The sequence below is a fragment of the Neomonachus schauinslandi genome, chromosome X, assembly GCF_002201575.2.
Source record: "Neomonachus schauinslandi chromosome X, ASM220157v2, whole genome shotgun sequence".
Classification (NCBI taxonomy): domain Eukaryota; kingdom Metazoa; phylum Chordata; class Mammalia; order Carnivora; family Phocidae; genus Neomonachus; species Neomonachus schauinslandi.
This window is the reverse complement of record NC_058419.1, coordinates 15,125,486-15,141,163: the sequence shown is the minus strand read 5'-3', so window position 1 is coordinate 15,141,163 and position 15,678 is coordinate 15,125,486. Positions and strand designations below refer to the sequence as shown.

The 15,678-nt window shown below is 44.2% G+C and overlaps 1 protein-coding gene across 1 annotated transcript in view; it reads right to left on the bottom strand.

Moving 5' to 3' along the window:
- Positions 1–15,678, bottom strand: part of ARHGEF6 (Rac/Cdc42 guanine nucleotide exchange factor 6) — a 97,176-nt gene that overhangs the window by 53,007 nt on the left and 28,491 nt on the right. The window contains exons 3-6 of the mRNA XM_044911999.1: positions 15,391–15,475; positions 13,085–13,209; positions 11,615–11,816; positions 1,403–1,473 (exon numbers count right to left, since the gene is read on the bottom strand). Of these exons, the coding sequence (XP_044767934.1) occupies positions 1,403–1,473; positions 11,615–11,816; positions 13,085–13,209; positions 15,391–15,475 (483 nt within the window). The remainder of the gene's footprint in view (positions 1–1,402; positions 1,474–11,614; positions 11,817–13,084; positions 13,210–15,390; positions 15,476–15,678) is intronic.

Sequence of the window (15,678 nt, the reverse complement as noted above, 5' to 3'; positions counted from 1 at the left end):
CCCCCCCGTTGGGCTCTGCGCTCAGTGCAGAGTCTGCTTGAGATTCTCTCCTTCTCCCACCCGCTCTGGCCCTCCACTTGCTCAATGTGCTCTCTCTCTCTTTCTCTCTCTCAAATAAATAAATAAAATCTTTAAAAAAATTAAATCACTGGGGATCACCTGGAAGCTAAAAGAAATGGTCAGAGAGGAAGGGAGAAGGGAGGCCAGCTCTGTTGGGTAATATATTTTAACCTCAGAAATGTAAGAAGAAAAATAGTGATAAAATTGTCCCCTATTATTATTGTCCGTGTCACCTATGAAGCTCCTTCCTGAGTTTTCATACCAACTACTGCTCACATCATCATTATGGAGCAAATTCACTGAAGAGCGCAATTCTGTCTTTTGAAACACAATGCATGGAGATGTTTAAAAACTATCCATGCGGGCGCCTGGGTGGCTCAGTTGGTTGAGCGACTGCCTTCAGCTCAGGTCATGATCCTGGAGTGCCGGGATCAAGTCCCACATCGGGCTTCCTGCTCAGCAGGGAGTCTGCTTCTCCCTCTGACCCTCCCCCCTCTCACACTCTCTCTATCTCATTCTCTCTCTCAAATAAATAAATAAAATCTTTAAAAAAAAAAAAAAACTATCCATGCACAGAATGAAAGGAGTGTGCAGTCCAAACGCATATCCAATATTGGGTGAAAAGCGACACTATTTCAGCTGAGGTCAGGGACGACGATGAAGCTACCAGACAGGAAAACTTAGAGGTTATGTTGACTTGACCTTTTCATTAGTGACTCGGCCAAGTCTGGAAAGGAGACATGAAGGAAAGCAGAGAGAAGATTAAGGAGAATAATAGGATTTTTTTTTCAAATGGGAACTTATTTTGAATATTGCACATGCCCTATTTATAGCTAATAGATTTTGACATATCTGTGTTCAAGCCAGAGCTATTTCATTCCTCCCTCTGTGCCAAAGGGCAGTCTTCCCTTCAGGCTCTCCTCAAACACAAGGTTGATAATATTTCCGAGGACATCATAATGGACTGATTGATTCTAAAATAAGATCACAGTATACGATCACTTAAAACTTATTGCTTAGAGGAACTTGGTAATTCACCTTCTAAATATCTGGTAAGGCTATATCTAATGGCTGAATTTCCTCATGATGCCTACATGTGAACCGATTTCTCTTTCGGCACTGTTTAATAGGCCTTGCTCTGAATCTTTGTGCTACCTTTGAATTTTTCAGTACAGTGGATGTAAAAGTTCTAGCCATCTGTACAAGGCCTATTGACATTAGACCCTTGCAATACTCCGCCGAGTCTCCCATAAGTGTCACCTCAACGCATCTGTGGCTCAGCCAGTGAAAAGATTCCATACAGACAGTCAAGAAATTCTTTGGTTATGATCTGAACACTCACCACAGTATAATAGTTCTTGGTAAGTGGAGTAGTTTCAAATCCTTTGACAGCTTTGGGGGAGAGAGGTCTCTCTGTGAAAAAGACATTTAAATTATGTTAATAACATCCAAGGTGAAGAGGAGCATTTTATAACGTAGGTCAACTAACCTACTACAAATTTTGTAAAATGGAAAGATCAGTGGAAATGTACAGTCCTCAACAAGTGAAACTATACTATACTTTTACTAAACTCTAGAGGGTCCAAGTTAGATCTTGTCCAGGCCCCCTCAATCTCTGAGGAGTTGACTCCGGGAAACAAACTGAGGGTTACAGAAGGGAGGTGGGTGGGGGGATGTGGTAACTGGGCGATGGGCATTAAGGAGGGCACATGGTGTGATGAGCACTGGGTGTTATACGCAACTAATGAATCACTGATTATATCAAAAACTAATGATGTACTACTATACATTGGCTAATTGAATTTAAATTAAAAAAAAAAAAGCCTAACTAATGAATGGCAGGGCCAGGGCAAGCACTTTTCTCCATTTGGGCGTGTTTAATTACTGCAGTCTGTCTCTCCACTCAACTTATTCAAAACAGATAAGCAAAGCCAACGCTAACCAAATATATGTATTTGTAACTTGTAAGTTATTATACGAGTATAATATAATATAGAGAATAGCGACCATCCTCTCTTGGGGCTCTCTACTGTGCCAAAAATAAAATAATTAAAATCTCTAACACACTGAAAACTAGCAGGAAATTCTTGTTTCTTTTATGTATCATTTTAATATCATAACATTCAGTGATAAAATGCTTTCTTTTACAAAGTTACTCTTACCTACCAAACTCATGACTAAGAGACATCCTAACACACTCTTTCTTTAAAAAAAAAAAATTTAAGATAAATACAAGATGGTGATCTTTTCTACCCTCATTTTCTCCTTTGCTTCATTTTGTTTTATATTCCATTTCTATCTTGCTATATTATATGCTGCTTTAAAGTCTCTCTGAAGTATGGTGGAGTATATATAAATAACCAAATGATAAGATAGCATCACACTTGATTTTTCCTTTAAAAAATATTTTCTAGTTTTAAATCTACTACATTCCCACCCTAAAAAATGCAAATTTTAGAAAAGAAAAGAAAAACCGATGATTAGCCCATCACTCAGAGCTAACCATCATCAGAGTAACATTATAAAGCGTGTCTTCCCATCCTTTTTATATATGTATTTGTGGACACACACACACACGCACAGGGATCTTTCTTACTTTACTTACAGTTTTGTAATTCTCCTAACAACCTTTTTAAAAAAAATTTTTTTTTATGTAATCTCTATTCCCAATGTGGGGTTCGAAGTCAAGATCCCAAGATCAAGAGTCGCACGTTCTACCAAATGAGCCAGCCAGGCGCTCCTCTGTAATTCTCCTATCACAACATTATTTCATGAATATTTTCTCATCTAACCTTGACTTTTAATTATTTTATATTATTATTATATTAAAAATACCCTTTACGTGATGTAATGAGCACTGGGTATTATATAAGATGACCTCTACCTCTGAAACCAATAATACGTTATATGTTAATTAATGGAGTTTAAATTTTTAAAAAATCCTTTATATTTATTTGGCACTTCGTAGCTTTCAAGACATTTTATTTGATCCTCACAACAGCCCTGTCAGGCAGAGATGATCTCATTTTGCAGAAGAGGTCACTAAGGTCAGGGAGATGAAGTCAGTTGCCTAAGGGTACGTATCTGGGAAATGGCAGAGGCAAGGCTGAAGCCCAGGTGTGCCTTAAGAAGAGCCTGCACTCCTAACCCATATGATGTGTAGAGATAAAGCTACTGAAGGGCTCGGTTGATGGCATTGGCAGTGATCCCTACTGGAGATCAGAGGGGCCATCAGTTTGAGCTGGGATGGTCAGAGAAGACTTTGCTGGGCAGGGGGCACTTTTTTTTAAAAAAAATATTTTATTTATTTATTTAAGAGAGACAGAGCAAGCGAGAGAGAGCACGAGCAGGGGGAGTGGCAGAGGGACAAACAGACTCCCCGCTGAGCAGGGAGCCTGATGTGGGGCTTGATCCCAGGACCCAAGGATCATGACCTGAGCCGAAGGCAGACACTTAACCATCTGAGCCACCCAGGTGCCCCATGGGGGCACTTGACCTAGTCCTGGAAGGTGGTGAGAATTCAAACCGGGAGAAAAAACAGTAGAGAGTTTCCAGGTAGGGAAGATTCCAGAAGCACAGCTGTAGAAATGGCAATGCTCAAGGAACGACTGTTCCTATGACAGTGAATCGTCCAGCTGGGCCATACTGGGTAGAGTGAAAATAAGGCAAAAAAGGCAGCAATCTGGGCCAATTCTGTCAGTTCCAAGTGATGACAAGTGGGGCATAGCCAGTTTCTGGGAGCTTTACGCTATTTCGAGATCCTCGATCGACCTGGTGGCTTCACAAGGCCTAACTGGGCAAAGCAGAGCAATGCAGAGGCACCTTGCCTATACTTGAGATTGTAAGGGGCTGAGCCAGGACTTGAACCAGGTACTGAACTGCCAAGCGTGCTGTGCCTTCCAGTCTGCCACAGTGTTATACTCTTAGGCATATTCTAGCGATACCAGCAAGACGTGGTCACCTTTCAAAAGGCAGACTGAAAGGGAGGGTAAACAGTAACGGAGAGCCTGCCAAGAAACGGAAGAGGGAAGGAAGGGCCACAGGAATGGTGATTGCAGTTGAAACAAAATGTTAACTATGTCAAGTAGAATGGAGACACATGAATCGAAAGGAAGGAAGTGGCCAGTCCGGAGATTCCTGGGTGGCCAAACATGATGCAAAGACACAGCTGGTGCTTTGGTAAGATCAATAAAATTGTCAAACCTCTAGCAAGACTGACAGAGGAAAAAAAAGAGAGAAGACACGAATTACCAATATCAGGAGTCAAACAGGGGCTATCACTTAACAGCCCCTGGAGATACCAAAAAGATGATAAAGCAATAGTCTGAGCAACTCTACACATATACATTTGATAATTAGATGTGAAATGAACTAACTGTCCCGAAAACAAGGACTATCACAACTTACCCAATAGGAAATGGACCTTATAACTATCAGGGAAACTGAATTTCTAAATTTAAAACTCGCGAAAAAGAAATCTCCAGGCCTGTATGGTTTCGCTGGAGAATGCTATCAAATGTTTCAGGAAGAGGCAATACCAATTCTTCACAATCTCTTAGAGAAAAATGAGAGGAGGGTTAACCTTCCAACTCATTTCATGAAGTCACCATTACACCGATCCTGAAGCCAGACAGAGAGTCTAAAAGAAGAAAACTGCAGACCAACAGCCCTCATGAATATAGATGCAAAAAACCTTAACAAAATGTTAGCAAATAAAATTCAGCAATATTTTTAAAGCACTGTAGGCCATGGAATTCATCCCAGGGATGCAAGGTTGGTAAAATATTCAAAAATCAATGTGACCCACAATATTAATAGTCTAAAAAGAAACATCGCAAGGCAGTATCAATCAATGCGGAAAAAGCACTTGACAAAATTCAGCACTCTTCAAGGGGAAAAGACTCCCACCCTTCTCCAGCCCCCCAAAACAGGAATGAAGCGGAACTCCTTCAACTCAATAAGGAACATCTACCCAAACCCTGCAGCTAGCGTTTACGGCAATGGTGCGAGATGGAAAGCTGAGCATGCGCCCAGCTTTGGCAAAGCCTTGTAAAGTGGTCCCTCTCATCACTCTTCTTCAATTCAGTCCAATCACTGACATCAATCAGCGTTAGTGAAGAATTCAAACGGGTTATGTGGCATAAGGGAACTCAAACAACAGCAGTACCACACAGACAGAGCCCTAAGAAACCCTCCTAATCCTGATGTAAAGATCTTTCCAATTAACCTCTGGTCCCTTCCCCTCCCCAAAATACATCTAATGACAACTAGTTTCTCTGGATAGGAAACATCCATGTGACCTACCCAGGGGACTACAACAGGAAATCTAAATATAAAGCTCAATCCTAGTTTTGGTTTACGATCAGTAGGAAGAGCCATTTCTTAATCTGCCTTAATACAAATTTAATTAGAATGCTACCTAATCTCCTCATTTGATATCTATATTTACCTGCTAATAAGAAGTTTTAGAAGAAGGATTTAATGACCCTTTCACTGAACCAGTGGCAGAAGACAGAATTTGCTTAAAATATCTGTTCCGATCATACTTGCTTCAATACTTCCTTGGCATGGAAATTTTGCCAGGAAAATTTTAACGCCAAGTCCTGACAGAACCCTTAGTTTTTCCCTAAGTCACAAAGACAAAAATGAAAAAGAGATATAATTTACCATGTTCCTGATGTATTGGCAGAAATTTCTCTAAGGTATAAATAACATTAATTTATAGGTCACCACTGATTTTTAAGTAAAGGACTGAAAATTGTATCAATGGCTAATTTTCTTTTTTTTTTTTTTTTTAAAGATTTTATTTATTTATTTATTTGACAGAGAGAGACACAGCGAGAGAGGGAACACAAGCAGGGGGAGTGGGAGAGGGAGAAGCAGCCTTCCCGCTGAGCAGGGAGACTGACATGGGGCTCGATCCCAGGACCCCAGGATCATGACCTAAGCCGAAGGCGGACGCTTAACGACTGAGCCATCCAGGCGCCCCATCAATGGCTAATTTTCTTATTTATAATAAAAAAACCCTTTTGTTCAAATTAGGGTTTATTTTTCTCATGTAACAAGAAATCAAGAGGTACACAGCAGGACTGGGAACGATGGCTCCCTAATGTCACCACTGTCTGGGTTCCATCATCCTTGGCGAGAGGCTTATGGTCACAAAACCTACTCTACCTTCAGCCTCAAGCTCATGTTGAAAGGACTTTTGTGTGTGTGCGTGCGCACACGCGTGCGTACGTGCATATGTGTGTGTGTGAGAGAGAGACTCAAATATTCTATTTCTGAACTTTCTACAGTAGTAGATTGGTGGTTCCACAAGTCCTCTGAAACCAGCCTCCTCCTGAACAGAGGGAAGAAGCTGCCCCCAGGGCTTTGGCCATAATTATCTTCTAGACAAAAGCTACAGTGGAATCTAAAACTTAAAATCCTACTCCCCAAGGGCATTTACCAGAGCACAAAGTGCTCTTGTCCATGACAGGCTCAAGGGAAGGAAACTGTGCACAGCACTCCCACGACACAGCAATCTGCAGGGCGAGGGTTTGCACGGGGCTAGGGTTGCTTGGTTTTGTTTTTAAGACAACACAAATGGGTAATGTCGGCCTGAATGAACGGTACCCAAAGCGACCATGAATGAGTTGGTCAGAATTACGGACTATTTGAGTGACCTCAGTATTACATGTCTGATCCAATGGTAAGCAGACTGGGATCACAGGAGTCCTTTAGTCTGATGCCTGGTTCAACTTCTTGGATGACCCACGAGGTTGTATTGCCGTGAGGTTTAAAACTCAAAATGGACATGGGGCGCCTGGGTTGCTCAGTCGTTAAGCGTTTGCCTTCAGCTCAGGTCATGATCCCAGGGTCCTGGGATCGAGCCCCGCATCGGGCTCCCTGCTCCGCGGGAAGCCTGCTTCTCCTTCCCCCACCCCCCTTGCTTGTGTTCCCTCTCTCGCTGTGTCTCTCTCTGTCAAATAAATAAATAAAATCTTGTAAAACTCAAAATGGACAGTGTCGTGTCTATGGAGAGATGCATTTCATCTATGAATCATTTAAAAAAAAAAAACTCCTTAAAGACAAATCTCCTTTCCTCAGCTTATATATCAGTATGAGCTTCGTGGAAAGAAATTTAAAAATTGACAGGTATTTTCTTTTTTTTTCTTTTTTTTTTTTTTTTAGATTTTTTTTATTTATTTGACAGAGAGAGACACAGCGAGAGAGGGAACACAAGCAGGGGGAGTGGGAGAGGGAGAAGCAGGCTTCCCGCCGAGCAGGGAGCCCGATGCGGGGCTCGATCCCAGGACCCTGGGATCATGACCTGAGCCGAAGGCAGACGCTTAACGGCTGAGCCACCCAGGCGCCCCAGAACTGTTTTTTTTTTTTTAATTCTTTTTTTTTTTTAAAGATTTTATTTCTTTATTTGCGAGAGAGAGAATGAGAGACAGAGAGCACGAGAGGGAAGAGGGCAGAGGGAGAAGCAGACCCCCTGCTGAGCAGGGAGCCCGATGCGGGGCTCGGTCCCAGGACCCTGGGATCATGACCTGAGCCGAAGGCAGTCGCTCAACCGACTGAGCCACCCAGGCGCCCCGACAGGTATTTTCTAAACCAAACACAAAACAGCACAGCATCGAACTTAAAATTCCCTCAGCAGCATCCTCGATCTTCCCAACAAGACATCTTCACTCCATCAAGCTGATCTCCTCTACCATCCCCCAAGCTCCCTCTGCTCAATGCTACCACAGATCTATCACTTTACACGGTCTGTTATTGGTTTCATCTCCAGCTGTTAGTTCTCCCCCGGACTCTAAATCCGTAAGGACAACTACCTGCCGGAAATCTTCTGAACTATGATTCTCTGGTGCCTCTACTCCACATGTCCAAAGCAACTCTTCATCTTCAGTGCCGACCACCCACCCAACACACACACACACACACCCTCTTCATCCTCTCTATTAATGGAGTTCAGCACGTATTAAACATTTCCTATATTTCCTGTGTCAAAACCAATGTGTTAGGCTCTCTGGAGACAGAAAGCTGACAAAGATGAGTAAGTCCCCATCGCCCTACGTGTCCGGTGAGTCAGGCATCCCTCTTTGGCTCACCATTCTCCACAGCACCCTGCATTTAACTCCATCACTGAGCTTATCCTACCACATTCTAAGAGATCTCCCCCCACTTGCTAGACTAAGAACACAAGGGCAAAGCTCATGTCTCGCTTTCTCTGCCTCACCAGTGCCCAGGACAGAGCCTGATAGCCCAGTCGTGGCAAAGAACCCTTTGCTGGCTGGCAAGGCGCATGACACCACATGCCCTTAAAGAGCTCACCCTCAGGCTGGACCCTTAGACTTGGAGTTATCCTCACCTCTTCCCTTTGGCTCATAACAAATCATCAGCGAATTTTCTCGACTGTATTTTAACAGTATCTACCGCACCCACCCACCTCTTCCGCTCCACTATCGCAAAAGTGGCTCGTACCACTATCTGGACTGCCTAGATCTGAGTAAGAGCCTCTACTGGCTTCCCCACACCCTCATTGCTTATCCCCCACCACGTCTCGGCCACCCAGCCCCCACACCACCGCTAGAAAGAGCTTTTGGAACCACAAGTGATCCCCTGCTTTCCGTTGACACCCTTCTTCATGTGGCTCCAGCCAAGGTCCCACTCCTCTTGACTTGCCTTCCCCTCAACCCAAGTCACCCTACCACCCACTCCGTGCCCTCCGACTTCCATTCTTTAACTTACTAACGCCCTCCAACCTTCCACCGGCAGAAGCTTCTTTTCGTCCCTCAAGACCCAATTTAAGTGCTTCCCCCCGCCCCTAGGTTACTGTTAACAGAATCATTTCTTTACTGTTCCAACAGCATCTTATCTAGGCTTAGAGCTTTGCCTGTGTTACTTAGCTTATGCTACCCGTTACAGTTGCTTATGTCCACACCTAGCTTGACCACTAGACTGTAAGGTCCTTGGAGGCAGGGTCCGTGAGGGCAGACTATTATAGCCCCCCTCCCACTACTACCCAGTATCTAACTGACGCTCAGTGAACAAGCCGAACAGAACGTAATGACCTGCCCCACAGTATTTGTTCGTTTTACAGAGATTTCCTGAGCCTAAACAAAACAGAAGAACATCTCTGCCCTCATGGCACGTACATTCTCATGGTAAGATACAGACAGTGAATGAAATAAATAAGCACATGTATACCACATTAGATGGAGAGAAGTGGTAAACAAACAAACAAACAAAAAAACAGAGCGGGTAGGGGGACGGGGCAATGGGCACAAGGTTCAGTTTTCTCGGGTGATCAAGAAGGCCCTACTGCGAGGCAGACAAGTAAGCAAAGACCTGAAGGAGGTGAGGGGCAGCAAGGGAGGCAGGTGCCCGTGTGGCTGAAGTAGAGTGAGGAGGAGAAAGGTCAGAGAGGAGGTCAGAGGGGCAACAGGAAGCCAAATCCTGGGGGGCCTCATAGACTAGTGAGATGACCTTGGCTTTTACTCTTTTTGAGATGGGGAGCCATTACCCAAGTTCCATTTTGAAAGAATCACTCTGGCTACTGAGTTTAAATTAGGTTTCATTTAACTAGCAGGCTTCCTGGCCCCAGCTGTCCAGGCCCATCCTTGACGGGCGGGTAAGATGCTTCTAAGGGTTACCTAGGTGCTCAAATCAGAGCCAGAGCTTGCCACGTGAGTCCTTCACTGAGTTCCAAACCAAAGAGAGTATAGGAGAAACTTGAAGGGAAGGGTCCAAAGCTCAGGACCAACAGCGCAGGGCAGTCCACAATGCAGCAGGCAGACTGCAGTACGAGGCATCTCAGTGAGGGACAGGACAATGAGGACGTGCTGTCTGTCCACGTCCCGAGTCCTCTCAACAATGCTTGGGGGTCCCAGGCAAGGCGGCAAGTGCTGTGGCCTTTAATTTGGCAGATGAAGACACTGAATCAAGGAACAAAGCTGGTGTGAATCTGGAAAGTTAGAGAGCCTGACCACCAGCTCAAAGCAATTGAAAGATGTAGCAGGGGTAAAAATCAGCTGTGAGAATCATCAAAACCAAGGCAATTCCAAGCAAGGCCTGTGAAAATATTTCAGGGCTCAACAGAAACGTCGGGATTCCCAATAATGAAAAATGCTAAGGGGCGCCTGGCTGGCTCAGTCGCTAGAGCGCGCGACTCCTGATCTCGGGGTTGGGAGTTCAAGCCCCACATTGGGTGTAGAGTTATGTAAAAATAGAATCTTAAAAAAATGCTGAGAAGTCTACACATACACATATAATTATAAATCCGTCAGCAAACATTTATTCCATTAAAGGAGATGCCCCCTCCCCACCCCCACTGCCCTTAAATGAACGCACAACCCAGAAAGTGTGCAGATTAAACTTTCTCTTAAATGCTTTAGGGGAGGGCGCCTGGGTGGCTCAGTTGGTTAAGTGACTGCCTTCGGCTCAGGTCATGATCCTGGAGTCCCGGGATCGAGTCCCGCATCGGGCTCCCTGCTCAGCGGGGGGTCTGCTTCTCCCTCTGCCCTCTTCTCTCTCCTGCTCTCTGTCTCTCATTCTCCCTCAAATAAATAAATAAAATCTTTAAAAAAAAAAAAAAATGCTTTAGGGGAAAAAAGCTCCTAACAGTGGTTATATGGGGGAGGGTGCAAAGGAGAGAGGAATTCGTATTATCTACATTATACATCTCTGTAATGTTTTAATTCATTTACAGTGAGCCTATAATTATATTAGTTAATAGTATTAATTTTTAGGCATTAAGAAAACAATAAAGACATCTACGAAAGGAAGAAAATGCACTGAGGAGCTAACTGCTCCTCAGTAGGAGTAGTACATATTTTGGGGAAGTGAAGAGATACAATAGTGGGAATAACTGAACACTATGTGATGTATATTGTGACATAGCTTTATACATCAGGGCTCTTTGGTAATATAGGCAGGGCCTACTTTCTTAAATAAGAAAAGGCAAGGAAGTTACCTAAGAAAGTTCTAGAAAGACTACTGAAGAATTATTAGATTTCATTCTCTGGATATTATTACGAAAGAGGATAAGTAGTTAGCAGTATGCAACGAGTTAAGGACAATCTTCAGAATCAAAACGGCCAGACAGCTTGCAGTCCTACGGTTGTTATTTCTCGAACACATCTCTGAGGCATTTAGACTTAGGTCTGCTTAAAGGGCTTAGGGCTAAAAAAAGGAAGTTAGCACATGGCCTCTCTTATTATTGTTTTCTATCATGGTGAGTCTTGGAGCAGCAGGAAGGACTATGCACTGTAGTCCATGGGCTAGAATTAGTAGATAGAACGGGACATAGTTAAGGTGGAACAGTTGTCTGAGCTTTGAATTCTTTGGCTTTTTTAGGCTTTTGCTGCCTTGATGTAATCTAAATACAACTTTGTTTCAAAATATCTAATCACAGATTTTCCCCCCAGTTCTCTTCTACCCTTATTGTTGGCATGCATGCGCAAATACAAAGAGTTTCTGGGAACCAATTAAAACTGTAAGATTCGCAGCAGGAATACAAGAAAGTACAAGAGTCACATTCAAAAAGGCTTTTAAAAGATCCACTTACCACTGGATTTAATTTCTCGGACATAATTACTAGGGAACCAGCCTGTTCTGCCATTTAATGTGCCTTCCCACCAGCCTCCTTCTTCCACTCTGGTGACATAAATGATGTCCCCTTTACAAACCGACAGTTCATCTTCGTTAGTCTGCTTAAAGTTGAATCTTGCCTTTACTATCAACTGATGGCTTCCATTTTCTGTCATCTCCTAGAGAAACGAAAGCCAGATTAAGCAGCCCTCTAAATGGGGCAGGGGCAGAAATTAAATGAATTGAGGCAAATAAAGTGGGGTGAGCAAGGATGAAACCCCAGGTCTATCTCAGTCTTGAGTTGTTAGCTGAGGAGTGGGACTGGGGGGGTGGGGGGAGGTTAAGAAGCTGCTCGGAAGCGCACGCAACCTTTTGCATTTCTGAGAATGTGTGTTTTGAAGGGGGTCGTAGCTTTCATTTCCCTCTCCCTCACCAATGACCTGAAGATACTTGTTTAAATGAGCCTGGAAACAGAGTAGAATGATAAACCATTCCACCCTGCCTCTACCCAACACACAGACACGGTCTTACATAATTACACGGCCAAGATTAGGTACGAATCCACCCATAACATCTGCCTCCCACCTCCCGATTGCTAAGAATATCTTAAATTGGCTAAGATTTAGTCATACGCAAACATCAAATACCCCATTGTTAACCTGAGTCGGGATTTGTTAACCTGTCATGGGCCCCTCTGAGAAGCTGATGAGCACAAGGGATCTTTGCTCAAAACACAGCCCCAGAAGTTCACATGCAGGAGATTTTGCATCCAATCTGAGAGGGTCCCAGGGCTGTGGAACTGTAGTGTTCATCAGCTCCTCAGAGGGATCGTGATCTCAAAAGGTTAAGCACTTTGGAAGTAGTTAAAGTGCCTTGGAAGTAAGAGCTCCTGATGGCTTGGAGCAAGTGGGTGGCTTTTGACAAGGAATAAAGTCTCTAGTGAGCAGAAGACAGGCAGTTCCTCCCAAAGAAAAGCTCCCGTCAAGACCAAATGCAAAGATAATGGGGCTACAGCCAATGCGGGAGCTCCTCACAGGCTCCCTAGGAATGCAAAGAGAAAAATAAAATGGCGATCACGATGATGAGAGCAAGTAATAGGTATTGATTGCGTCTGCCGTGCCAGGCCCAATCTCATTCCCCTAAGAAACGACAGCAAACTGCCATCCGGAAGTAGTTACCATGACTTCCATTTGCACAGCCTCCTCCGCCACACGACTCACTCAGTTCGTGGAAGGGAAAGAGCTCTGGGGCTTCAACCCCGGGTCTCTGACCCTGTGGCCCACAGGCCTGAACCGGCACTGGGTTTCAGGGTAGTTTTGGGGGCGACGCCCCCAACACACAGGCCGGCTATCTCATCACAGATGCAGAAGAAACCGGGACTGGGGGCGGGGGGGGTCTCATTTGACGGATTCCAGAACAGGCAAGGGGAATTGGGTTCTATACTTACCGCCGCCTTTGACTGCCTCTGCAGGCCTGGGGCTGTGCTAACAACTGTTGTCTGCGGGTTTGTCTGAGAACTGTTAGCAGCACTAAGAGAAGAGGAACGTCCACATGGTCTTTCTGAGAGCTGATCTGTGAAAAGAGGAAAAGGCAAGATAAAGGGAACCGCTCATGTCAGAAACACAGCTACAACATCACATCATCTTTCATGGGACATTATCAAAGGCCCCCGGGGCCGTCCTCCTCACTGTTACCATTAGGAACGTGCCCAAGTGTATTTCATTCCGCCCCACCCCCACCCCCTCCAGTTTGGTGGCCAACTTCCTTCTGCGGAGCCTTACTGGCCATTGCTGTCCAGTAGAATGAAAAACAGCGACAAAGCCACATTTTCGCTTAACCCATTTCCCTACCACTCTCCCCTCTTGAACCAGTTGCAACAGCACGCCCTGTTAGCCAAGGCAGAACTATATTGGGTACCAAACAGCTGTTTGTGGCTCTTATTACTTTGAAATATTTCAAACTTCTCTCTTTGTGTTTTGGCCCTTAACTGGGTGGTTCTGTCTTCCTCATAGGCAGCAGTACGTGTGGTGTCTGTAATGTAAACTCTCCCCCGGAGCCTGGGGGTGGGGGGTTGGGGGGGGAGGAGAAGGCGAATCGGAGAGAGAATGTGTGTCTGGGAGAGATGCAATCTTGATACCAGGATTCTTCTTCTAAAAAATCAAACTCAAGAATCTTCTCTTCCTTGAAACCTTGTGAAATTCGATCAGACCAGCGCTGAGCTGGATGTTTTCCGTATGCTGACAGTGTGCTAAAGAGAGGAGCTGGCTTCTTGACAAATTCAAATGAGGGTTCTTTTCCTCTCCATTTATTTTTAAAAGACATAAACTGCAAAACTCTAAAGCCCAAACATTCCCTAGGCGACAAGCTCAGTATCCAAGTAATTTCCTTGATGCTGTGGGTTTTAACTTTCACCTCCTTGTATTTTATAAATATCTGTGGCAAGGGAAGAGACTGTAAAACTTGCTAGCAGAGTTTGGCAAAGGGACGTATAATTTGTATGACATAATGTTAGAATTATACGATCCTCCCTGCCCAACACTGGGTAGTTGTCATGTGTTTAAATATAGTTACTTGAATTAGCTGTACTTTCTGCTATACGCCTTGCAATAGCTCAAAAGCATTTTTTTTCCCAAAGAGCAAAAGAACAACTCTAGAGAAGTATTTTTACATTTATTGCTATTATATACAGCTCTTTTGACTAAAACTATAATTACTTGATAGCTTCCTAGATGTTCCATTCTATTTGGCAATTGACGATATTGCCTGCTCTTGTTTGTTTGCTAATTGTTTCACGTGGGTAAGTTGAGTCTCCCTAAACAGACAGTCTGTTCTCAAGGGCTGGGACCATATCTCACACTTCCTTTGTGGCGCCTGGCAGTGCTGGGCACACAGCCTATTGACTCTCCAACGGTATGAACAGCAAGAGTCATGCTCGGGCATAAGGGTCCTGGGGTCAATCCGATGGGGGCTGGATCCCAGCTCTGCCACTTTCCAGCTGGGCAACTGTGGGCCTGACTTCCCTTATCTGTAACATGGACCTAATAATAATACCTACCCCCAGAGTCGTTTCAAAGATGAGACCACCGATGGTTCTTAGAATTGATTAGACCCATGGTGAGGGCTCGACGCATTTTAACTCGGGTTATTTCCACCCAGCTGTAGGTAAGATGCTGTGTCACAGAAGGAGTGAAGTTATACTCCAAGGTATCAGCGTTTTCTTCACATTCATTAGGATTTATATTCAATATCTCCAATGTGGTGGCTATTAAGCATTTAAATAAAAAAAATACTCTTCACTCACTATGAACCTGAGGTTTCATTTCCAGAGCGAGGTTACTGACAACTTCCTTTACATGGATGGATACACACAAAAATCTATGAGAAAAACACATCTGTAGGGGGGACAAGGAAGTAACAGCTATCTTCTGTAAAGTTTATGAAAAAGAGAACTGGTCTTTTCCTTTTCATTTTCTGTCTTGTTACACTCCGTTGCTTATTCCGTAGCTTCGAACGAAATAGTTTCTTGGTTCTTATCATTATGTGAAGGGCATTACAGTAACATCTGTGAGAGGCATGTTAAAATCCTCAAGTATGAACAACTAAAGCATGCGACACCCACTGGGATTTATTTTCGAGGAGAGCAGCAATCTGCCCCATTCGAACAGTCCTGGCCACGGCTGGCTCCTAGGGGAATGAGAAGCCCGTGGGTCCAAACATGTCACGCACCACTCATAAATCACAAACCCTGCTTACCTTCTGTTGCTTTGTTGACAGCTAAAAGAGTGCTCAGAACCTTGGAGAAGTTGACCCCTGAATAAAGGTCATCAGGATCAAATACCTATGAGAAAGGAAATTGAAACTGTCAGACACTGTAAGGATTCAACTCAGCAAACCAAACTATCAAACGGCCACTTCCTCCGGCTCTCAGGAGACAAAAATGTACAAGCCGAGACCCAAACCTCTGTATACCTTCGGGAGAAGTGAAAGCAGCAGCTGAGCCACCCAATGACATGTGGCAGGCCATCGGTGAGTCAGAGCGAA